This window comes from Struthio camelus, chromosome 1 (genome assembly GCF_040807025.1).
Source record: "Struthio camelus isolate bStrCam1 chromosome 1, bStrCam1.hap1, whole genome shotgun sequence".
Lineage (NCBI taxonomy): Eukaryota > Metazoa > Chordata > Aves > Struthioniformes > Struthionidae > Struthio > Struthio camelus.
This window is the reverse complement of record NC_090942.1, coordinates 147,441,977-147,467,790: the sequence shown is the minus strand read 5'-3', so window position 1 is coordinate 147,467,790 and position 25,814 is coordinate 147,441,977. Positions and strand designations below refer to the sequence as shown.

General features: G+C 41.0%; 2 protein-coding genes across 3 annotated transcripts; one reads left to right on the top strand and one right to left on the bottom strand.

The window, feature by feature from the left end:
• Window positions 1–741: 741 nt before the first annotated feature.
• LOC104138692 (granulocyte-macrophage colony-stimulating factor receptor subunit alpha) lies at window positions 742–22,005 on the top strand. 2 transcript variants are annotated; one of them, XM_068922412.1, is made up of 12 exons: window positions 742–936; window positions 5,244–5,338; window positions 5,513–5,646; window positions 6,583–6,703; window positions 8,681–8,810; window positions 8,903–9,078; window positions 10,205–10,344; window positions 13,347–13,390; window positions 14,346–14,470; window positions 15,107–15,200; window positions 15,825–15,906; window positions 18,707–22,005. In XM_068922412.1, exons 2-12 carry the CDS (start codon window positions 5,254–5,256, stop codon window positions 18,773–18,775), a joined length of 1,200 nt encoding a protein of 399 aa, XP_068778513.1. In that variant the 5' UTR covers window positions 742–936; window positions 5,244–5,253; the 3' UTR covers window positions 18,776–22,005. The 2 variants fall into 2 exon arrangements, with proteins under 2 accessions (XP_068778513.1, XP_068778521.1); XM_068922420.1 differs by having other exon boundaries at window positions 5,221–5,338.
• On the bottom strand, window positions 21,483–25,459 carry SLC25A6 (solute carrier family 25 member 6). Its single transcript, XM_068922432.1, has 4 exons — window positions 25,218–25,459; window positions 23,537–24,023; window positions 22,604–22,744; window positions 21,483–22,119 (listed from the first exon to the last, which is right to left on the bottom strand). Exons 1-4 carry the CDS (start codon window positions 25,326–25,328, stop codon window positions 21,962–21,964), a joined length of 897 nt encoding a protein of 298 aa, XP_068778533.1. The 5' UTR covers window positions 25,329–25,459; the 3' UTR covers window positions 21,483–21,961.
• Window positions 25,460–25,814: the final 355 nt, after the last annotated feature.

Genomic DNA, 25,814 nt, shown 5'->3' with positions numbered 1-25,814 from the left:
AGTGCCTAACACTTAGCATGACCTAGAGCCACATTTAAATTTGCTGGAAGTTAAAGTAAATATTGTTCGTTAGATTCTCACATTTACATGACTGCAGAGTCTTTCACTAACCTGACATGACTGAATTCAACAAGTAGCTTTGGTAATTTTCTTTTCATTTGAAAATTCAAACACTTTTGCTCCGAGTCCATGATATCGTAGCCTAACACGAACCACATAAAACCAACTCAGAACAGCACATTGAGGAAGTTCTGAAATTAGGATCTGATGTTTTCAATACCACTTCTTTGCCTGCAAATATGCAAGAAAGGATAATTTTCTTGGCTGTTTGAAAATGCTTGCTTAAGGATTGATCTTCCCAAAGGGAGAACCTGGCTGGTATGACCTCAGCTCATTTATGCTGAGGTCATAAATGCTGTATATAGACAGTCAGGTCTTGACAGAATTAAGCGTTCATGTTGTAAGCACTTTAAATATGGACTAGTAACAAAAAAACTGCAGTTATTTGCAGAAAATATTATTTCTGAAAATGTGTTTTTCTGTAGGAGAGGCATTTCTATGAGCATGGTCATGTAGTATGGCCACCATGTAGTTGTATGTTTTTGTATAATGAGTTTACATATTGTGACTATTAGTGCTCAGTACATCCAACATAACAGGAAGAACGTTACTTGCACGACCAGTTCGTGTGAAATCATTAACATCTGCAAATAAGCAAATTTAAGGAAGTTCAAAAGCAGTGAGGGAAATGATAAACTGACTCGCATTCTGACTTGCAGCATTTGCTATTGAACACCAGCACATAGTAACAATTGCTAACAGGCAGAGCAGAACATCTACCTGATGACTGCATGATCACTACTACAGGTTCAAGTGTCTTTGCTGCTGCGATCTAAAATCAAATAAGACAAAGGAGGAGGGTTTTTTGAAGAGGAGGTATGTCTATCTTTGCTGTTGTCCGTTGCTTGTTTCTTGTGACATGGAAGATATGATGCATAATACAAATGTTTGTAAAGGCTTGTTAGGTCCACTCAAACTAGTACACTTGCCAAAGCTGGATTGATTTCTTTCTTATCTAAGAAAACTAAAATTTTGATGAGGCATTAGCCTATTTGATGAGCAATGTAAGTCTGTATAAAATTTTCAGAGCTTTCTGCAAGAATCAAGGAAGACTGAAATGTGTCTCATGTCTGTCGCTCTGTTAGACATCTGTTATTTGACATTTATTTTGCAATAACTGAAAGAAATGCTATCTTCTGTCTCCTTTCTAAAAATTAATCTAACTAAAAATATGTGGAATACTACTAATACACCTCCCTCAGCCTGCTGGCAACACTCTTCCTAATGCACCCCAGGATACCATTGGCCACCTTTGCTGCAAAGGCACATTGCTGGCTCATGGCCAACTTGTTGTCCATCAGGACCCCCATGTCCTTCTCTGCAGAACTGCTTTCCGTCAGGTCAGCCCGTAGCCTGTACTGGTGCATGGGGTCATTCCTTCCCAGGTGCAAGATTTTGCATTTTCCTTTGCTGAACTTCATGAGGTCCCTCTCTGCCCACTTCTCCAGTCTGGCAAGGTCCCTCTGAATCACATTATAACCACCTGACAAATCAACAACTCCTCTTAGTTTTGTATCAACTGCGACTTTACGTCATCTACAAAAATCAAAATATTGATCTAGAGATTGAATCCGTTCTAGGAATGTTGCATTTAGGCAGCAATATAAAAGAAGTATTTCACTATCTGATACGTATTGTCAGGTTTTTATTCCTATTGCTATGCCTCCTGGTAAGTTTGGCACATATATGAAGCTCTCCATATGCCCACAATTTATAAACATCACTTTATCCTCACACCATCCTATGAGGGAAATTCCAATTCTCATTTCTTGAATGGGCAGGAGAAACTTTCCCAAAGCCACCCAAGAAAATAAAGTCACTAGCAAAGAGGGGAATTAAAAGCAAGGAATCTTGATCTGAGGTGGTATCTCCTGGTACAGGATGCTGCCTGTACTCACAGGCTGCAAGCAAAGACAATAAACTCTACAGATTTGCAGGATAACAAATTAAAGTGTTTAAGTCAGATTTTTTATGCATATATTTCTGTGGAAACTACTATAGGTATATCACAGCCTTTAAACATGACTGTATTTTCCTTCTGGTACATTTATGACTCAGATCATTCCAGAGCAGACTGGAGTTTGACCATGACTGTTTACAAAAGATCAAAAAGGCACATGTTTGCTAGTATACCACAAAAGCATCCAGCTTACCAGGGAAATGCTCACTGCTGCTGAATAAGACATATCATTTCTGGTAACATTAGATAACAAGTTTGGCAGTAATTTAAATGTCATCTTTGATAAGATTTTGCTAGTGGAAAAGGAGGACATAGCCAAGAAAAATTAAACATACAGGGTCATGCCCATACCTCTAAACAAAAGAAAGTCAGGAACAGATCCACGGCTCCAAGGCCAAGCAGCACTGGCTGGTTCACAGCCCCATAGCTTAGGTGACAGACAGCAAATCTGTCATGGAGAGATGTAGGTGGAATAGTTTGAAATGGAGGTAGGAATTGAGCCAAGAATTAAGGACTGTGGAAAACCAGGTCCTTGAGTTCCCTCTATAGCCCTTCCTCATTTAGCAGTGTAGACACATGCTGAAAAGCCAAGACACCTGTAAGGCTGGCCAGGAGAAAAAAAAAGAAAAGAGCAGAGCAGAAACAAAGAGAGAGATAAGGATGACAGTTTTCATCTTCATTGATCTCATACTAGTTGTTTTTATATTATTTTCTATGTTGATAATAGATAAGGAAATACCACTTATGCAAGTGTATCTGTGTTTATATTGGCCTGTTCCTCCAAATAAGTCTGACTGTGTCTTATTTGACAGTCTTATTTGACTGTGTCTCTCGGCAAAAGACCAGTCTGGGAAAGGGTGGAGGCCCCGGAGGCATGTAGCTCCTGTGCATGTGGCGGCGGAGCCATTTGCCTGGCCACCAGGCATGGATGGGCCAGGCAGGCGGCTTAGGGCTTGACACAGCTTCTCTGCCTCTCGCCCTGTTGGCAGGCCGGGGAGAGGCTGGGGGCACCCGGCTGTGTGTTGGCACATTCAGCTAAGGAATGCGGAGGGCAACCCGACACTGACTCCTTCATGTATAATCCATTTTAAAAGTCAGTCAACCACAAAACACAAATCCATTGGGAAGCAAACAGCCTGAGCGCTGGGGTGAGTGGAACTACTCTTTCTAGAAAGGAAAGTGAATTTTACAGGCCCTGCTCTTCCTGCTGCAAACGCAATGCCATGTCCAGAGCCTGGAAGCAATGCCAACAGCAAGCACTTCTCCAAGCAGGATGAAGTCTCTTTGGCAGTGCTATAGATGAATGTTTCCATGAGAAAATGCAGAGAACACTCGCGGTTTGGGGCTGTTGTCATACGTTCGACATATGAGGGCAATTTTGCCAGGAGCCATGAGGGCAGACGGAGGGAGAAGACAAGAAGGACGAAGCAAAGAAAATGCAGGGAAGGGAATAGACAGTTGGGAGAGAAAAGTAAAAGTAAAAGCCTAAAAAGGAACATAAGATGAGAAAAGGAAGGAAAAAAGACTCAGAGCAGCTGAACAGAAGACAGAAGAGGGACAAAAATTTGCTTATATGAGAAGGGGCAGAGAAAAGGGACAGAGCACTCCAAGTTCCTATGTACAATGCTGGGGAGATTACTGATAGCATGGGAAAGTGGAAAGAATTGTAGAGCCCATTATCTCATAGAGCATTTCTGTGCCAGTCCTCTGTATTGTTTGTACCAAAAATTCTTCAGTATCACTTCCTAGCAGCTGTGGCCACATCCTTGCTGTAACATGATGATTTACATAGAAAAGATTGATGCTACAGAGATAAACAGAGAAACATTAGGCTACAGTGAAGAGTGTCTCCACTGCAACTCCTGCATGACTTTCTGTCCTAACTCGATTCTTAGAGACTGTGACTGACAGGTCATATTAAGTCATTCTGCATGAAATGTGACATTTGTGTGGAAATAAGCAAGACTTTAGCTTGCTTTGAGAGTCTGGTTAGGTTTTTGCTTGCACCACAAATTGAGTCAATCTGAAATCAGTTCTCTTGAAACAGCTGTAAATATTAATGTGGAAGGACAATAAATTAACAAAATATAGTTGTTTCTTTTTTCCCATGTTTATAAGAATTTACCTCACAACCTTAGCATTAACCTAGAAACACCTGCAGTCAAGAAAATTACTGCTACGAAAATAGACTACTAGGACATATCAAAACAAAAAATTCCATTAATCAGTGTTGCTTCTTCACTTAGAAAGGAATAGAAAAACAAGCACTAGGAGAAGAGAAATTATTTCCAAAGAGTTTTAACTTCTCTGAGAAAAGAAAAATGGTACCCAAGCTCTGGATATCAGCTCTGTCAGGAGCTGATGCCAGCGTTTGACTAGCTCTGGGCAGACTTCCACACCCCATGAATGAATCTGAAATTACCTTTTGCAGGTACTCACACTTCTTCATTAATTTAATTTATTATTCTTCATTAATTTAAATTCCCTAAAATGCTCTGTAACAGCTGACTCCTAAGTTTCTGACATTGCAACAAGAAAGTTCAGCATTTGAAGCAGACCGTTCTGGGATGAGGGTGGTAAATATCTAAAAAGAGAGAGAGAGAATCCAGTTTAAAAAGTATAGAGCCATTAGGCAAAAGCAGTAGGAAAACCTGTGAAGAGCTTCTTAAGTCCCACCAGTGAGCCTGAGCTAGGGAAGGACAACTCATAAAAGCACAACCACGGACTACCTTGTAGAACAGAACCGCGTGCCAATTCTCTCCTGTTTCCTCACAGCCTACAAGGAGAGGCTGCATCTCCCACACACGATCTCTGCAATGCTTCACCAGAAATAATAGTCGCATAGAGATAAAAAAAGAAGCAAGTAAGCAAAAGCAGCATGCCAGGAGTAAGATCTGGTTACTGCTTACAAAATACCTTTAGGAAAAAAGACATCCAAATCAAAGAAACTCAGTATAGGGGAACAGAAAATCAGACATTAAAACAGGAAAATACTAAAAAAGTTAATAAGACTTTTATTCAGTAAAGATAAAAAGATTTCACAACAAGTATTGAGAAATTATATATGTATGCCAAATGTAAATGAAGCTTTCCAGAAAGCCAAGTGCACTTTGGCATCACCTTTCTTTTTTTTTCTGAAGGCTTCCTTCTTGTCTCTTTCCAGAGGAGAAAAGATGGTTGATACTCTTGGACTTTTTTACATGATTTGGTGCATGATGCTATTTCATCCCTTGCATGCTGATACCTATTGTATGGAACGTGAGTAGAACGTTTTTGCAGCAATAGTTTGACAAACAGAGTTTAATTTCTCACCTGTGAGGGATATTTGTAATTAATCTGCCAATTATCATCTTGGACCTGCTAGATACAAGCCTCTATGTTGAACAAAAATAACAGGATATCCTTACTGAAATTGTTCTATAATGTTTTCAGTAGAGACACAAGAATCACCTATTACGAACTTGACATTGAACTGGAGAAAAATGGAACTATCTTGGGAGAGCAGCTTGAATTTCTCTGAGTACATTTGTATTGTGGCCACGAATATGTCTTCTATACAGAAAAAGGTAAACTTGCTATTTATGGAAGATAAATAATGGCACCTCTTTCTTTACCTTTTATAGTTTTCATTTACTGTGAAAAAACAAATCAGTTACAAGTAAAATCTGATTAGTGGTTGTTTGCCGTCTACAGTTTGATCTGTCTAGGGACTGTGGAAAGCTGCAGGTGCTAGCATGCACTCACTGTAAGAGGAGCATCCTGTGCATATGAGAAATCTGTGGGGACCAAAGTGGAAAGAAGGCTACTGCCTGAACTGCAGCTAAGCTGAAGCATGAAATAGGAATCTAGCTGCTGAAATAAAGGAAAGTGAGACTAAGGGAGACACCTAGAGAATTTTCCCAACAGCTGGGAGACTGAGCTGTGTGGCTCAGACTATCATACCGTGACAATTAAGCAGGGGTGACACAGTATAAAATCTAAGAGAGAGAGACATCCTTCAAATTAAAAGCGAATTCCCCAAATACTGTTACGCATCATCAGCGTCTCAGATTCTTCACACATTGGTTCTCAGTAAACTGGATGATGACACTAGAGTAGGTCTTGTTATAAGTCCACATCACCCAGAGAGAAAAGTAAGGAGCTCGACAGAGAGGGATTATTCAGCTCAGCAAAGCAGATGCCTTAATTAGAAATATGTATTACAGTAATGCATCACACTTTTATTGAAGACTATAGGTATAGTGCCATAGACTATCTTTCTTAACCACTGGGGACATCAGATGAGGACGTATCAGTGTGGAAACCCTTCTATTTCCCTTTGTCTAGGATCCTCTGATTAAATTCCATCTTGGTTCCCCCTCTTATTGACCATTTCCTGTGATACCATTAGGGTATTAGATTTTGGCCTGGGAGTTGAGTTGCTAACCTGTGCTTCCAGAGCCAGTATCATCCAATACAGCAGAGGAAAAACAGAAATAACACATTAATATGTTATTTTTCAGGTGGAGAGGGTCCCATGCCGCTTTTCAATGGAAATAAACCTGCCTCTCCACAATGGGGCAGTCTTTACCATTGAAGTACCAAACACAAACATTTCAAAAAAATGCACATTTATCCCTGGAGGTAATAATTGATGGTTTGGGTAAGATTTTCTCCATTTCATATCTTTTAAGGGTAAAAAAAAGGCTTAGAAAACAATTCCTTATAGAAAAGCTAGCTACTTCTCTTGATTTTAAAAGTGGGTTTTTTTTTCCAAATCTGCTAAAATTATTGGCTCTGCAACAAATGTTTCCACAGTTCTTCAAGAAATGCATTAGTATAGACGTATCAATAATTGCGCTGTTCTCTTTCACATCAGGGCTCCAAAATAACACTGAGTAACGGGTGGTTTAGGGAAGGATTCAAATAATTGTTCTGACTGTGAGAAATTAAGATGACAGCACCTACAGCTGTATTAAATGTTTTTCTGCTGAACTGTTGGTGAGTTTGTCAGGACCCAGATCACAGAGCTAGCTAAAGGCAGAGGCAAGAGATCAGTTAAACCAGTCGAATGGGAGGAGGAGAGAGGAAAGAAAATGCTGATGATAGGCAGCTAGGAACAAACTGAAGGCAGCAATCTCCTGATCTGGCCCTGGCACACGCAGACCTCAAGTTCCCTCAGCTGGTGCTCACCCATTGAGCCATGATAATTGTTTGCAAAGATATTCTGAGCTCGCCCCGTTTGTTGGCGATCCAAAGTGAGATTTAGGCAGAGCATAGATTCATGATTCCAAGGTTGAGGTTCTAACGGCCTGTTTTCCATTTCCCTTTCACTTTTCTCCACTGAAGTTACCCAGTCATCAGCGGTTCTGCTGCTGTGCATAACTGGAGTATTTCACACTTGACAGAGGTGACAAGATTAGAAGCTTGCTCAGACTCAGGTAGAAAGAGTATTCCCCTACTCATCTCTTTCTTGGGACTTGGTAAAGGAACAATTCTCCGGGTGCTCCTCAAAATGCAAGACAGGACATCACCCTTTAAAACCCTTTGGTTTTGCTGTTTTTCCATAACTGGCTTAGTGTGCAGGTTCCCCACGCGAAACCCAACCCCTGCTTCCACAAGAATGGCCTTTCATTGATATTGCAGCGTGCTGCAGAAAATGCCAGAAAATTTACTGAAGGAAAAGAGAGAATAAGGCTGAGTATGACTGTACAACCCAGGGGTGAGGGAGCTTCTGAAGAACAGGAGTTTCCTATTAGAATGTGCTCCAGAAAAGGAAGTGATCAAGCCACTTCCTCCCAGGGTGAAAACCTCTAACAGCTGGGCTATTTGATCAGAAGGAACAACAAGTCCCACTGTGCTTTTAAAAGTCCCTATTTTTTAAATGCAGTGTTTAAGCACATCAGGAGAAGTTTTCTGACTGTTAATCCCAAAAGGAGAAATGTATCTCCCTGCAGCGCTACAAAGGCTGTTAAAGGCAAATATGCCTTGCTTTACTTATGTGAATGCTGTAATTGCTCACGGTGGTCACTGTTCAGTGGTAGCCAAAACTGTGTGAGAGTCCAGCTTTTTCTGTTTCCTTTAGCCACCACACACAGCTCTGCACTTGAGTTTCTATTCCTCTCTAGAGGCCTCAGGCTCCTGACTCTTCCCACAGAGGCCACAGAGCGCTGAGACAGCTCTCTCAGGGACGTGGAGCCTATTACAGGGTACAGAAGGCTAAAAGAGAGATACTGCATTTCTCAGTAGTGTGACACCAGCATTTCATTTTGAGCTGGAACAACTGCGAATCTACATGAGACATACCAAAGCACAGGAGCAGCCAGTGCTCATGTCAGTCTGTATTAGAGCAGCGCAGATTCCCTTGGACTCTAGTCTAGCTGATTTAATCTTAACTATGCCTTCAGCATCTAAACAATGGAACATAATCTGTACTGAACACAACACAAACATCTTCCAGTTATGCTACCGAAAATGAAGCACACCATTCCTAAAGCCCCACAGTAATCAGCTGAAGTCGCAGGTGCCTGAAATACCTAAGTGGATGCCGGGATGTTCTGATTTGGAGCAGTCATACCGTTTTCCCCCACAAAGGGACATGGGACGTTCCTCTGTTTGCAGGCATGCCCGGGACAGCCATTACAAATTTCTCCTGCGTGGTTTACAATGTTTCCCTTATGAACTGCACTTGGTGTGCGGGCGGGGATGCGCCAGGTGATACCCAATATTTTCTCTACTGGCAGAACTCAAGGTGAGTAGGCTTGCTTGACTCTAGGGAATTCTGAATCCCGATTCAGCGCATGACACTGCACGCGTGCAACTAAAACACCTTGCTGTACACAGAGAAGGAGAAGAGATGGAATGTGAGCTTTATGTTGAAGATGGAAAAGGGAGGCACACGGGATGCCACTTCCAAAATGTGGCGATAAAAGATGCAATTACTTACTTTGTGGTGAATGGGTCTAGCAAAGACTCCGTGATCCAGTTCTATGATGAGTACATCGAACTGTATACAATTGGTAAGTTAGTAAAAATTTTTATTTTATTTTTGGTATATAATAAAGGAAGTGGAGAATTTACTTCTGAGGAGAAAAAAAAAAAGTAAAATAAAATCTATAGCTATTAGACGATTCTGTACTGCAGGACAGGCTCTGATTTCTAATAGCTGAAAAAATACAGATCCAGAAATGAACTAGAACAAATGCAGAGACAGCCTGAAATAACAGCTCAGAGAAGTGGTGTGCACATATACGTGTACTCTAAGCGATGATATGAAAAGATTAAACTTTCAAGGCCGGGTTTCTAATTGCACTATCGAGCTGATGGGCTCTTTCCACCATACTGGAATTCCATCCCTCTTTGAGAGCCACAAGATCAAAGTGTCCTAAAGTCAGAGGGAGGATTCAATTTACAAATTAAGACTATTTTAGTTAAAAATGTAGATACCTACATGCGAGCTAGGTGTTTAAGCTCTCAGACAGATCTAAAGCAGGATTCAGATGCTGAAAAATATGCATATACTGCCATTTGAGACACAGTAAGACATTTAAGACTTATATAAGGCTTGCAGATGTAGCCCAGGACTGGTGAGAGACTAGTGCCCGTAGGAGACAGCTATGTTCACAGCTGAATCCTGCCAGTAGTCATTACGGACCATAAAGTCCAGTGAGGTGTTTAGCAGAGCTAACTTAAACATCACGGGCAGCATCGAGTAGGTCTCCACTGACTATAACGGTTAGACACCTGGTTCACGTGTACGTTCTGGGCACTCATTCAGATGGCTTTATCTTCTCGCTAAACACTACGATATATATAACCTCCATCCTTTATTCTATGGAGACTTGCATCGTCAAGATGAAATTTAGACACAAAAGAAAATGATATGATGCTGATTGTATTACTGAATTACACAAAAGCCTTCATGCCTTTTTCACACAAACTCCGGTTGCTTCAGATGCCCAGTACCTGAAGTGTTACATTGCCTAATTTCGCTACTGAATGTTACTCCTATTCACCAGATGATATGGGTTAACATCGGTAGAACACAGCTGTACACACGTTGCCTCAAGGTCTGAGGTATTTCACTATGAACCCACGAATTATAGCTGATTATTGACCATGTCGATACTAATTATTTCATTCCAGAAAGACTCACTCCTCCATTAAATGTCAGTGCCAATTGTACTGGTGATCCACAGGGCTGCATAATTGAATGGCAAGAACCCCTTACAAGTCATGTGGAAAATAAAGATTGTTTTCAATATGAAATTAACATACAAAAGAAGGTAAAAACAATGTATTGATTTGCATTTTACACCATACCTACCTACATGCATGCATATAACAAACTTACTTTTGTTTCCTTCACTTATTAACTGCTGTCTCATAAGCTGTGATGTTCTCCTGCTGTTCTTGCATCGTGTCACTCATTACCTTATTTGAAAATAATGAGATATAATGGGAAAAGCAGAAAAGCAGAGGAGAGCAGGATATGATTATGAGGGGTGTTTCAGACAATCAAATTTATACTTTTTCCAGCTAGTCCTCAGACAGTGAAACACCTCAAAGATTGGGAGATCCAATCTTTGGGAGAGCCAAAGGATACAAGCCAGTATCCTTTCCAAAGAGTCACGTCAAATGGCCACACGATGGCAGCCCGGGATCAGAAACGAGAGCGCTGCCCTTGCTGTATCCTCAAGCTCGGTCCGAGTCCAGTCACGTTTTAGCTAGTTCCCAGAGTGCGCTTGTCTCTTTGCAGGCATTTTGTAGACACCGCAAAGCTCACGACTGCCTCCGAATTTCAACACACGGGACTGCTCTTTCCACTGTGCCTCCACACCTTTATCCCATCCCCGTGCTAGCGATCTGACATGCTTCGGCAGCCTTCCTTCAGATGACGTCCTTCCCTTGGAACCTGTTCAGGCCACCCCAGTCCCCATTTTTCCACACAGTGTGCATCAAAACTTCCTTTTTGAAATTAGTGTTGAAACAGAAGCCACTCTTCTGAAAAATTGAGTACACCAGCAACTCAGGAGAAATTTTACACAATCCCAGTGTAGCCATCAGCAATGGATACATTTACTTTCCAGCTAGTTACCCTACGCACTCTGTGCAGTCAGATGAAGTGCTATTCATCTCATTCTAAGGTAGATGACTGACAAATTGTGTTCTTGAAGTGCTTCCTTCTTTCCAGCGACAGTAAGAGAAATCTAAGATGACCAACTCAGATGTAAACACTTAATCATGCAAATACCAAAAGCAAGCTGGGATTTATCCTATTCTCTATGCAGAGCACTACCAATTCAGTTACCAGATTACCACAGTAATTGTAAGAAAAGTGCAGGACAATATAAAGCATGTCACTTTACCATAGCTATGACAAGTTTCCATCAAGTACAACAAAGTAAATAAGCTGAGGTGTCAAATCCTCTTCCACAGATCTCCGAGCTTAAAAGACCTTATTTTAATAGCACTAAGACAAGAAAACAACAAGTTAAAAACCTGCTTTGTTCTGGGAGCTTTAGGAATCAGGGCAGGAAAATTCTTAGACCCCACAAACCTGACACAGAGACAAGAATTAGCACTCTTCCTCCCTATCTCTGGGATATCTGTTTACCACCATGATGTGATTTGCACATGTGGATGATGCCTGCTTTCTGACAAATAAGGACTCTCTATTTACCCTTCTTCTGAGACACAGCTCAGATGCTTACTGTAATGGCAACTCCTTGGGCCTTTGTAGTACAAAAACCTTATAGGAAAGATCAATTAAGGGCTAAACATAAACATACGATTACAATAGAGTAATATATCATTAAATCTCATGAACATATTCAAAGCAAAGCCTGCAGCTTGCACACTGCAGACAATATGGATTGTCTGGGTTGTGTATCTTATATGCATTCATGGTATTTACCTTCATAGCTATTTCAAGGAGCAATTGCAGTGTTTGTAGTTTTGCCTTTGGCTAGTATAATATGACAGTAAGATCTTGTGTGCAATACATAGAATGTTTTACATAAAGATATAGGCTATCACACAAGACTAATGTAATATGATGAAAGTATATTTCTTTTAAAGAAATGTATGTTACCTTTTCTTTCCTATGCAGCAGTCAGAATGGGAGGGATTCATCTCACCAAAATGTTTAGATAGGATTCAGTTTTAGAATCAGACCCCTATATGCAGGCATGAAATTCATCTCACATATTAAAACACCCAAATGTAGTTGTCTACATACAAGCCAGTCTCCCATTGTAGTCAATGCAGATCTAGGGCTCCCTTCAGCTGAGCACATGTAGGTGCTCCGTGCCACTTGAGATGCTCTAGGTACTTGCTGTAGCTACCCAGGGATAGCAGATGACACATACCTTTCTGGAGCAGCCATTCGAAGCAAGGCAGGATGCTCTGTATCAGCTAAAATGGCACTACACACCTAGGTTTAGGCCACTCGATAGACTTGCACTGCCTGCAGCACAGGGTGATGACTTCCACCCATAAAGAGCTCAGTAGGCAAAGAGTTATGGGGAAATACTGAGGTCTAACTTATAAGGCATCAAACGAGGTGTATGTATTTTTTGAAATGAAACATTCCTTTCAATAATATCTTTCTGACTTTTCCATAATGCCAGCTATCCTTTTGACATTACATGTGATAAATGTTTTGAGGATCTCAGCCTTTCAATGTCTTCCAGGATTGTTATTAAAACCACTACTGGTGATTTTGTTCGCTCATTTTGCATGCTGTCGTCTTTGTCTTAGATGTTTTGCATTTTTCAGGTTCTTTGACCCAGGTCAATGTTTGATTCTAGTCCATTAAATGTTGACTGTATGGGATGTATGACTCTTCATAGTATTTTGGGAAAATGTTTGGAAGGAAAGGAAATTTGTTGTTCACATCAATTTCCTGACCCATGTCATTAAACTATTGTGAAATCAACACCTTACAGATATGCTGTGTTTGGAGGATAATTTGACTGCTTGAATAATTTCCATATACTTCTGCTGGACAATAGTGTACATGTGTCTTTAGAAGCAAATGTGGCTTCGTACAACCATTGACAAGTAACTTACATTTCCTTTCTTTTTCAAAATGAAATGGATGAAGCCAAAACTCTGAGTAAAATTCTACATTCTGAGGCGTTATTGGAGCAGAATTTCCAATTGAATTTTTCAGTTAAAAATTACTTATATCATTATAAGCAAGAAAAAGAGTATAAAAGAGAAAGAAATATTTGGTTATCGGAGAAGAAAATCATAAAAATTAAGATTTGTATTTGGTTTTCAGGATAAGCCCAAAGAAGAGAAGACAGATCCTCCTGTAAGAGTAAGGTTTCTTGTTCTACAAAAATATTGTACTTTTGCTCTGTTTAGCATATAGATTACCATGAAATAGAGTATCGTTACTTCTAGATCTATGGTTTTGGTACTAATATAGCAAGAAGAACTCAGAAAGACATGTGCTGTAGAATCTTTATATGTAAGCTTCTTAAATATTTTCCTTTAGGATACTACACCAGGCAGAATTTTCCATGCATTTTATGAAGCATCATATTTTTTGTTTATTTCACAAATACATTTTGATTGAGGTTAGATGTTACACTTTGTTTAATGACAAAGTGGAAACATTCTCTTTCTTCGCTCTTTCTTGCATTTAATGGTGGAAAAATACCATTGTAGTTTAGGACAGCTAGACTGAGGAAATGCAGTGATTTTTAAAACCTTTGAAAGTCAATTCCAACATATACCGCCAGTCTCCCCTTTACAAGTGTACAGCTCTCTTAGCCCTAGAAAGCATCCTAGACTTAGTGGACTCCAGATTTTGTATGAAGTAGTGCGATATCGGATGGCACATAGCTGCTAGTGGACTGTCTCAAGAATACTGTTTGTTTAGCAAAGACAATCACCATCCAGGAAACGTATCCTTTGCGTTATTGATCCTTGTAAGGGTTGTAAGCTAAACTTACAGGGTATTTCTCTAGTTTCAGTTTTCTGTCCTTTAGGATCCTTAAAAAAGGACAGGAACAAAGCATCTTTAAAGCATAAGAGAGTAAATTCAAGACCTAACAGAGGATTTACAGCTTCAAAACAGAAAGATTCTATATTAGGATGAGCTAATTTTTCATGCTTCCAAATTTGGGGAGAAGAACATTTAACCACAAGATACCTACTAAATCATACAAATTACATTTCTGTAGAACTTGGATGAGAAAATTAAAACCTGAATTTTATTAGCACTTGCATATGAGGTGAAATACTCAGTTTAATTGCTTTGATTTTAGGTAAGGAACTACAGATATGAATTTCAAAACTTCAATGTTAAAAAAAAATATATTCTGAAAATCAGAGCACGTGGAAAAAACTGTCTTGTAAACTCAAACTGGGGAGAATGGAGCGACCCCATTGAGTTTGGTAAGAACGTGATACTCTCTTCATCTAGATTCTTTTTCAGTATTACCTTGTTCACCTTCCTTTCTCTCTCACGCTCACAGATATGAACAAAATCTTAATTCCTATCCACTGACATGGAAGGAACAGGATGGAAATTATGAACATACAGGAGATGTCCAAATAGTATGGTGTTGAAGGCTGACATGAGTCTCTGATTTGTTGTGTTTGTAAAAGCAGCAGGTACCCCGCTGCCAGGGTTATAAGTACAGCCTGAGACAGACCCACTGTTGTCCTTTGACAGCTCTGTTGTTACTGTTTTCAGTCTTTGAAGATTTTTGTCATGGATATCATTCTCTTCCTTCAGACTATTCCTTTTCTCTTATCAAAATTCTTTTCATAGCTTCACCGCCTTTTCTGTGTTTTTCCCAAGAATCTTAAGGTCTGTGGCCCTGTTTCTCCTTTTGTGTATTTTAAATTGTTCTAAGTTTAAAATGTGTATATTTTAAGTGTACCTGAACTTTTTGTTAACAGTCTGTAACATACCAAGTCCAAGTTGCTCAGATTATTCCAGAAGTTATGTGATAACAGCATTAATTACTATTGATCATGAAAGCAGTTTTGTGGCTTGCTATGATTTTTCTCTCTTGGGTGTTTCAGGTCCAGGAAAAGATGATTTTATTTTTGTGATTTTAATTCTGATAGCACTTGGAACAATCTCTGCGACATTACTCCAATCCTTCCTTTGCAAAAGGTAAATCAACCTTAAGGTAAGGTAGCTATTTCTATGAAACACAAGCATTTTCCATACCTCACAAAACTAAAAGTACTCAGCTATTATATTATATGTCATGAATTATTACTACCAGTATTGCTTTGGCTGGCAGTGAGCATGCAAAATCATTACTATGAAACAGGGGAAAGGATATTACAGTTAATCAGCGATGCAAACCAGATCCTACAAAAATGAAACATTTCTGTTTTTACTTTTACGTATTTAACATTCACATTGCTGTGAAGTAGTTAGCTTCACCAAGTACCAAACAACTGGGAATCAGGACAAATGTGTCATTATTTTAATAAAGCTTCTTACCTGGGGTAGAAGAGAGTGGTTTATTTTGTGTGATTTATTGAAATTGATTATTTAAGAAAGTCATTTATTGTTAATCGAATCACAAAAGAAAGCGTAGTTACCCAAGTGCAAGAATAGTTACCACCAGTTTCCATTTAAGATCTTTCTCCTTCTTCTCAAAGTGATTCGTCAAGCAATACATGTCCAATCTTGAAAGTAAGAAACATCCTTAAAGAACAGAAGATGTTTGTGCATGTTGTATTCCCAATATTTTAATTTCTTCACAATTCTGTTTTGTACCCAAAGGTACTGCAGCTCCAAAAGAGTATTTTCTCCCATTCCACACCCAAGAGACAAATTTAACATATTAACTGATGAAGATATCCAGGTACTACTTCTTTTCAATTTAGTCAAATCTGTTAACTAGAACCCACCATGGGCTAGAAGAATTGGCACATAAAGAATTACATTATGTTCATTAATATATGCAAAGTATGTTGGTTTGAATCTAGAAATTTTTTCAGGGCAGTGCTGAGACTAGTACTAGATTATCCTGTATGCATTTACTTTGTCCTTAATATATGCTGCAATCATTTTAACTGAGATTGACAATTTCTGTGCATACCAGTCTTGCTAGGTTGTCATTTCTACTTTGAAAAACACCAAAGTGAAGAAACATTTGCTATTAATATTTGTTAATACTGATAATACAATGTGAATGTTTCATAATTCTGACCCATACCCATTTAAGAAATGTTTTACACTGAAGCATGGAAAATAGGGCAGCAAAGAATCTCATCAGCTTTTTGATGTTTTGTCCAACTTCACTACCAACATTCTGCAACGTTCTTACAGATATCTATTCTCTAATAAGTAGTCTATTCTAATGCTCAATTATCCTTACCTTTATAAAGTTTTTTGAATATATAACCATTATTTGTCCTTAATCCTTTCCTGTTTAGTGTCTTACATACTTGAACACCATCAGCAAAACCTAACTCCTTCAATTTTTCTTTACCTGCCATACCTAGACTTCAAATGATTCATTTTTCTCTTCCTCCTGTCCTTCTAATTGGTCCACTTAGAGACTGGTGCTAAAAACAGTTTGCATTGTCTCTGCATAGCAGTAGAGTGTTTTGTATTAGCTGGTTAAAGCGAAGGTTTTTTGTTTGTCTTCTTAACATTAAACAGATCATGCTAGCTTCTATTACCTGCAATGTTCAAGCGGGTAACGAAACTCTTAAAGAGGCTTTTAAAAGCGATACTGAGAATTTTTTCTTCAATCTTCTACTAAGAATCCTCAAAGCGATTATTACTGACTAAAACTCTCCAATTTTGGTAGCTATACCAACAAATTGTACTCTCTATAGTTTTAATAAAAAGCAGATAGCAGTACAACTTGGACGAGTTTTCTCATACACCTTTTTAAAGTCATAAATACCTGATATCTCACCCCACGACATTCAGCCAGAGCTAAGGCAGCAGGTCATAGTCTATCAAGTTATTAAACAGTAATTGCTAGTAAAGTAGTAAGCAGTCCAAAAATCGCAGACCCTCTATATTGCCTATTTTTACTAGGCTAGGGGGGTTTATTTTTCCAAATCACTGCACGAATACTACCAAAATTATGCAAGTCACTCCGCTACAAGCCAGAAGTCTTTGTGAATATGGTTTCATGAGCTGGCACAGGTACTTCCATGCATGCAGTAACTGATCAATAGCAACTGTCAGTTTTCAAACGATGACCTCTGCTCAGGTTCATGCCTGCAAACTGGTTAACAGGAAGACAATTTGTATACCTAATACACCTTAACAATTTCTAGCCCATTCATTACCTGCTGTAACCTAATTTCTTACCCCTTCTTCACTGAGACTACCTATAATATAGATACCCAAATGCTGTGATTGAAACTTTTAAAGTGGGTATGAAAGCAAAAATGTATTACCTCTGCAGAGCTGTCCCTCTCCACTGAATACCAGACTCCCTCTCCCTAACACTTCCAGCTACTGGTAATATATTTATGGCCTGTTTCAAAACTTTCAAGGTTCTCCACCAATTACACTTTTGAAGTTTGCATTTCCTGATTCTGTTGCTACTATGATAAACTTCCAGATTTTCCTCAGTATTTTGCCTTTCTCACATACAATAATGCTTTTCCTTAGACCATTGAAAAACCTTAAGATTTATTAAGGATATAAGTGCAAACTCAGCACAGAAAATACGTTCATTAAAGAATTGCCCATTTTTTGTATTTGTTTTGGAGAAGGTCATTGGTACCTCTATTCCTTTAATTCATCATTTTATCTCTGTAAGCTTCCTTTGCTTTGTGGTCTTTCTCACCCCAAATGTTTTCACATCCTCAAGCAGTTCTTCCACTCGGAATTAAGTCCAACACCTTCTCTTCACCTTCTGTGTGACATACATCCCAAGATCTTGCAGGACATGTTCTGTGTGCAGACATAGTATTTTCGTCAATGAACACCTGAGTGGTGCAAGTTCCCATGAATGTCAAGTCCTGGAGCAGTGACCAGTCTGCAGGTTCCCCAGGCAACTCCCCCAACCTCCATCAGGACATCCTAGTTCCATGCTCTGTAACACACCCTCAGCATGAGAGCAGGCAGGTTTTTTAATAGAAAAAGCATAGGGAGAGAAAGTACGCCTACTCCCTCCAATAGTTTGAGCCTCAGTGCACAATCCTCCCAATATTCCAGTTTCAGTACTATGATCTTACTTACCAACCGCTACTCCAGGATAACACTTACTGAAGCTTTTAAGTGTTTTAGCCAAGTAAAACTATGATAGCAACCAAAATGTTTTACTCCTGCTGTAGTATAGTTTATGTCTACACAGGGAAAAGTCAGGCAATATGGAAGAGTGCATACAGAAGAGACTTCTTCTTGCACTGTCTCAATTATTGAAGCTGTTCAGCATTTAATCCCTGCCCCCCTCCCCCCGCAATAGAAAAAGCTAACATTGATCATACAGGTTAAAGGTAAAATAATCCTACTGTCCTTAAGTTAGGTCAATCTCCTGTTTTAACTGTTTCTTACACATCAAAATAGTAAGACTGGGTGCCTCGGGTACTAGTATATACAACAATATTTCCTCTGAACGGCCTCCCTGTTCACAACAGTAAATTTGTAGTATATTGCATGTTAAAGACTAATACATTTTTCTCTCTCTTCAGAAAGAATATGTAAATCTACCAAAAAAAAGTTACATTGAAGACATAACTATGGTTGAAGAAATGACCTAACTTTCAAAAAGGAAAAACAAAGCACTTGTATTCCTCAGCTAAATGAAAATCGTACAACCTCCTGACAATTCAGGAATATTCGGTGTGTTATTCACAGTCCAGTCTAAAAAAGACCTCAAAGCTTTTTTCCATTAAGATCTATCTAAAGGGACCAAGTAATAAAAACAAACAGTAAGATTTGCTATTTTCCCTTTGTTCAAAAACATGTCTGGCAGCTAGGCATTTCTGCAAATGCCTATCAAGCTTGCTTGAACCTTACTGAGATTTTCTTCAAATAAGTAAGACAAAGCACTTCAAGCACAACATAGCCTAAAACTTGTTATGATTTCCCATCTTCATTGCTATATCTCTTTCCTCTGATCTTAAAGCACACAATTGTCCTGTATGAAATCATTGAGAATGACCTGGTATTTTCCCAGCTTATCATTTTTGTATATCCATTATGGCATTTTCTGAAGCAAAACTTAACTTATTCAAAATCTGTGTTCAAAACTGCCCTTCAACCGTGCTTGATCAGCAATATAAAACTGTCGCAAAATACTCAATAAATTTTATTTTCATTCTTTCTGCAAAACTGAAGAGGGAAACAAAAAACACTTGTCAGAAATAGCTATTAATACTGGGTCACCAATTAGCCATGTCAAAATCCCACTATTTCAATGGAAATGTGAACTTCCACAATATTTATATGGACTTAATTAACATAGATCACACTGAAAAGTCTTCAGTATGTTCAATACAATACATTTGCTAGAATTATAAAATATAATTGTAAGTGAGCTTTGGTAACTGTGATTTTAAATTTATTTGAAAATTTCCTCACACCAATGTATTTTATTCCCTTCACACTGTACAGCTCATACTTCCATGTTTTTATAGTAGAATATACTTTAGATGCTGGCTTTTTCTTTAAAAATTTCAGATCTTCTTTTTTATTTTTTCCCCCGAAATAAATACACTTCACCAAATAATTGTTTCAGGAAGGCAGGAAACAAATTTTTTAAAAGTCTCATTTATTGTTTGCCTCTTGTGTTCCCACACTGCATAATCACACATTGAAAATTGCTGCTGCATGACTAATGAAAGTCATATCCTTGAAAAAAAATGAAGAACACCAAGTAGTACATGCTGAAATGCACAGCAGAGGTATAAAAAACAGTTCCACTTTAAAAATAACCCACATTTACATTGCTTTCTTATTTGTCCTGCTTAAAACCAATTCTGGAGAGGGCTGGGGGGGCATGAAAAAAATTTCACCCCCCTTTCGAGGGCTGCTCATGTCACTACGTTTGGTTCTTTCTCAGAGCTGAGGCCACCATACACTCAGAAAGGTTACACAAGGTATTGTGTCCTTATTTCTACCTCTCAAGCCACTGATACATAAAAAACCAAGTGACATTTACACAAACATAATAACCTTTCCCCCTAGTCAGCATAATCACAACTGAAACAGCAGCTTGATTGACAAGGCCAATATCAAATGACCTACCCACACCACATCATCGAACAAGATAAAAACACTTAAGAATTGCTTGCAGTAGGTATATGAAGTTTGCTAGTAGCCTGTATACAATGTAGCTACATACTTACATTCATAGAGACGCTGAAAGCAGTGCTTGTGCAATAGTGAAAGGAACTTCACATCTGAGAGAAAGATAATTATCAGCCAAAGCAAAGTACTTAATTTAAATATCTTATCTTGAGTAGCAACCTCAGAAGGCACACAAAAACCCTCGGACAGTCAGCCTTCAGTGACTGTTACACAACTTCCCCCTCCACACACAGATGTGGAGTTTTTTTTGTTTGTTTTGGTTTTTTAACACGATTGGAAGCTGAACATCTCATTTTCTTTTACTGGTCCCCCTATCTAGTTGCTTAAGGAAACATATATTTGCAAATTACAAAGTACAAAAGGAAGATTACGTACATAGAGAACAGCATATAGGTGTTACTATATCCCAAATAACAGAATGACAAACTGTTTAGCCTGCCTTTAGTCTTCAGACTAGAACTTTACAACTAATCAGCATAAACTGAAGGCTGACCTATCTTTATCCATATTTTACAGCTAACAGAAGCATACATATTCCCCCTATCCCCCAATCAACTTCATCTCTTGGAATGAACTTTTTTCAGTTTAAATTCACCATCCACAGAGGTACTGACTACTGCTAGAGATCAGTCCAAATAAGACCCTGAAGGGCACAATCAGCATTTCCAAACAGCAGCAACAAAATAGAGATAGATTACTTAGGAGTTGAAGGCGTTTCACAAGGTTTCTGGGTTTTTGCATGAATGCTGTGTCGCTTTTTATTATTTCATTTAATGCTGTTTTACCAAGGGCAAGAGCATTCCTAACTCATTTTTGACTACCCTTGGGTTCTCCTTTTAGTACTACAATAAAAGGTCCTCGTTTTACAATATATGACGGCAAGTTGCAAATCAGAGTAAGAATCATGCAGAAAGCCACTTGCAGCAGCCTATTATACACTATCAGGCACAAAAGAGTGGTTTCTATTATTACAATCCATGCTCCCCCCCTCCACCATAAAGGTCTCACATTCAATTATTATAAAAAAATAAAAAAAAAAATCAAGCTTATTCTACTTCAGTGCAGTGTAGGTTTATCAGAGGTACCATTACTTGAAACGAATTTTCAGCCAAAAGAGACTTCCCCAAAGCTTAGATGTAATAATTTCAACACAGACAGAGTAAGTATGTTTATTGTTTTTACAGCAGAATGCCCCAATTTAAGAACATAATTGCTAGATGTTCAACTGTGCAAAATGGTACATAGTGCTTCAGTACAAGTGGAAAAGACATGATTTGTTAGCAAGTACTTTCAAATACAATTTTATGGTCCTAGAAGATGGGACTTGAAACTGGGGACTGATCCACAGGCATTTTTTTCTGCCTGAATTGGACCCAGTCACTTTGGACCCAGAATCAATGCCACTGATTTCTCACTGCTGGAAAAAAATCACAACACTGAATTGCCAGTTTCAGTGTCCCCATGCAGGTCAACAAGAAATAGATCAGTCCCTTATGCCAGTTTCTAGCCCCGTCTACAAATATCTGGCTCCGATAAATAAGACTCACAGGAATTTCTTGAAGGTCAATGGTCCATAATGATAGTTATTCTACATGATCTGCTCAACTTGCTTTCCAATTCTAGTTAGGCTATCTTTAAATGACTTTCTTGAATTCATCATACAGCACAAGCACAAAGGCACCCCCCATGCCTCTGAGAACATTAGACCATGCACCCTTGAAGAACGCTTTTCCTCCCTCATCCCTTGCAATCTTCCGCCAGCAGTCAACTGTTCCAGAGTACATGATATCAGCTGTAGAAAAAAGCAAAGAATAATTTTACTCCTATAATTACATTTGAAATATTTCTGTCAACAGCCCTGTTTCACTTCACCAGCTACCTTGTGGCTTCTCAAATCACGTTGAAGGCTGTTATACACCACTCTTTCAGGCAGCAGCAAAGCTTCCAATCCTCTTGCCTCGTCATTACAAGTTAAGTCATACAATAAGAATATGTTATTAAGCTTTCTTTTGGCAATTATATTGTTACCTAATTGTTAGCATCTAATTTGTCATTACAAACAGGCAATTCTTCCCCAGCGCATGCTACATGCTCTATAAAGAAGTCCTCAACCCAAGTACTCTCAAGCACTGTCACAACACAAGTTATGAGCCCTACTGTAATTGCCCATGCAATAGAACTTAAGTCAGCTTAATGATAACTAAGCGCTGCCAGATGACAAGGAAAAACTTCATCTTGTTAACGCTGCTTCAGAACTGTGTAAGTTAATAGCCTACCTCCTTTGCGTCCTGACTGCATCATCATCCTACGCCGAACTGTATCAAAAGGATAGGAGACCACACCAGCCACAGCAGTCACTGTCTGTGCAATCATCCAACTGATAACAATATGAGTATTTCTGGGATCTGGGAGCATGCCTACAATAAAAAAACCTCATTAGCTTTTTATCTTATACCTCCTCTTCCTTCAGTGCACTCACTGAACGAATGACAACTACTTTTACTTTATACCTTTACAACATTTTGTGATAGTTTGAAGTCACAACAAGGCACTTCATGCAACAAGACTCTTTTAAAGACACTGAAACAACAAAAAAAAATCTCAGGACTATTCACATTTATTCTTAGTAATCAAAGTATGCAACATTTGGGTATCAGGATTCTTTCCAGACTGGCAAGAGCAAAAAAATGCTCCCATTTTTTGAAAAATAAATGTCACTAAAGATCATATTGTGTGATTTACATTAAACTGTTAGCTTGCATTAGTGGCACTATGCCCTACTATCAAGATCAACAAGTGTTTTGGTAAAACTGCTCAACCCCATTTGGCTGAGCACTAGTTAGTCTAATACAACTACACCAATGCATTGAAGAAAGACGATCTTATACAAATTGTGTATGATTACTAAAACGTATTATTAGCATTAGAAAAACACACTTGCTTTTAAGAACAAGGTAGAAAAATAAGATATTTGGGAGCAGCCCACTGTCAGTAAGATGCACCAAAGTTTTGCCTTCAGCAGTGCAGCATCACTGACATTGGCACTGGCAGATAACCCTTCCACCTTCTCACTCACATGAACTATAGTTACTATAGACAGACAGCGACAAAGAACAGACACAATGTTTAAAGACAGACATACAAAAAACAGGCAATAGAAAGACACATTCTGCAGAGACGTTTCTTATCACTTCCCTTCTAAAGTTTACCTTTTGCTGTATCATAGATTCCAAAGTAGGCTGCTCTATAGATGATGATACCCTGGACAGAGACATTGAACCCTTGGTACAAGCCACGCAGACCATCAGACTTGGTAATTTTGACTAGACAGTCCCCCAGGCCAGAGAATTCTCTGTCTGCACCAGCTTTTCCGACATCAGCAGCCAAACGGGTTCTTGCAAAATCCAATGGGTAGACAAAGCAGAGGGAAGTGGCTCCAGCTGCTCCACCAGAAGCCAGGTTACCAGCAAAATACCTCCAGAATTGAGTGTGCTTGTCTACTCCTCCTAAGAACACCTGCTTATACTTATCCTTGAAGGCAAAGTTGAGGGCTTGAGTTGGGAAGTATCTTATGACATTTGCCAAGTTGCCACGCCAGAAGGACAGCACTCCTTGTTCCTTCGGAATACGCACTACACAATCGATGATACCCTTGTACTGCTTATCAGCAGCAATTTGTTTACTCGCATGTTGTACCTGCAAATGAAAATACATATTTTCACTGTATGTCTTGGTAGGCCTGCAGACAACCGAGCTTAGGTCTGCTTATACTATAAAACAAAGAGGCACTAAGCTTGAACACCTGACAGCAGCTGACTATGGAGACTAAGCCTGTTTATGGTAACATGCCAGCTGTAATGGCAAACTTCCAAGAATCTCAAGAACTGGAGTAATTCTGAATGGAGAGACTAAAAAGAACTGCCATTTATTGGTATTTTAGTCAAGATCAGAGGCCCAGTTACCTCAAGAGTTAAGAGTTTTTTTTTTTTTTTTTCTTACACAAAGCAGGATGTAGGAAGAAAGATTTCCTCAAAAATCAGGACCTCATCATTCCAAAGGCCAGAAAAACGGCTTAGAATTACCTCCTGGCTTCCTAACAGTTCAGCACTCGCCAAGCTAGGAAGGGCTGGCAGCGGGCTACAGTGGCAGGCACAAGGCAGGTGAGGGGCCGGAAGGCGGAGAGCCTTCCCCGGGGGTCGGCAGGCCGGGGGGAGAGGGCGGCTGCCCGGTGCCCGTCGCGGCGCCCCCTCCGCCCCCCTGGGCGGGGCCGGGGCCTGCTGCGGCTCCCGCGAAGGTCACGCGAGTCACCTTGGGGCGCGGGGCCGCCCCCGCCGCGCGCGCAGGGGCGTTGTGGAGCGGGGCGGGGCCCCGGCGCCGGAGAAGTGTGTGTGTGTGTGGGGGGGGAGGTTGCGCCGCGCCCGCAGAGGTCACACCGGGCCCCGCGCGAGGGCACCGGCCGAGCCAATGAGCTCCCCGCAGCGCCGTCACATGAGGGTCAGCAAGATGGCGGCGCGCTGCCGCCCCTCCCCGCGCTGGGCGCGAGAAGCGGGACGGGAAGTGACAGGCGCAGTCGCCACCTCCCCTCCCCGCCTCCCGCCCGCCGGCGGGGGCCAGGCCGCCGCCGCCCCGCCCCGCCTAGCGGAACCGGCTTCCCCCCGCCCATGTGACCTTCCCGCCGCGCCGGCACCAGTACCGGTACCGGTATGGGCGCGGCCTGGCCCGGCCGCCGCGCGCCTCTTGTTGCCGCCGGGCTGTGGATACGTCGCCGCGGGAGCCGAGGCCGCCGCCGGCCCCTATCCCGGGCCGCCCGCCGTCACGCGGGAAGGTCACGGGCCGCCCTGCGCCCCCCACGCTCCCCCCCGGCTCGCCGGGCTCCGCCGCGCCGCTGACCTGGAGCAACAGCTTGACGCGCTCGATGGGAGCCACTGCCGTCTTGCTGATGGCGGCGGCGACGCCGCCGGCTAGAAAGTCCTTGAGGAAGGAGAGGGCCTGGTCCGCCATGTTTTCGCCGAGCCGGAGCTGGAGCCGCTGCCGCTGGGGGGGAAGAGACGCTGCTGCCGCTCAGGCCGAAAGGGCGGGACTGCCGCCGCGCATGAGCTAAATGCCGGGCCCGGCCGGCCCCGCCCGCCGCCGCCCCATTGGCCGCGCTGCCTCGGGGGCGGGGCTTCGGCGGGCGGGGCGGGGCCGCGTCGGGTCGCCTGCGGGCGGCCGTTACGGCCGGTGGCGGGTAGCGCGCGCCGCTTCCTCTTCCCCTTCCCCCCCCCCCCCCCCAAGCCGGGGCGCGGGCTGGGGGGCTCCCGGGCGGCTCCCTCCCGCCGAGAGGCCGGTGACCGGGATGGCGGCTCCCTCACGCCGGCTTCTTCTTCCGCTTCGCCTCGGCCTCCTTCCTTCAGACGGCGGGCCGCGGCGCGGCGGTTAGAGCACCCGCAGGTGCCTCGCACCTCGGTGTTTAGAAACATCACGGCGGAGAGTTATCGTCGCGCACAC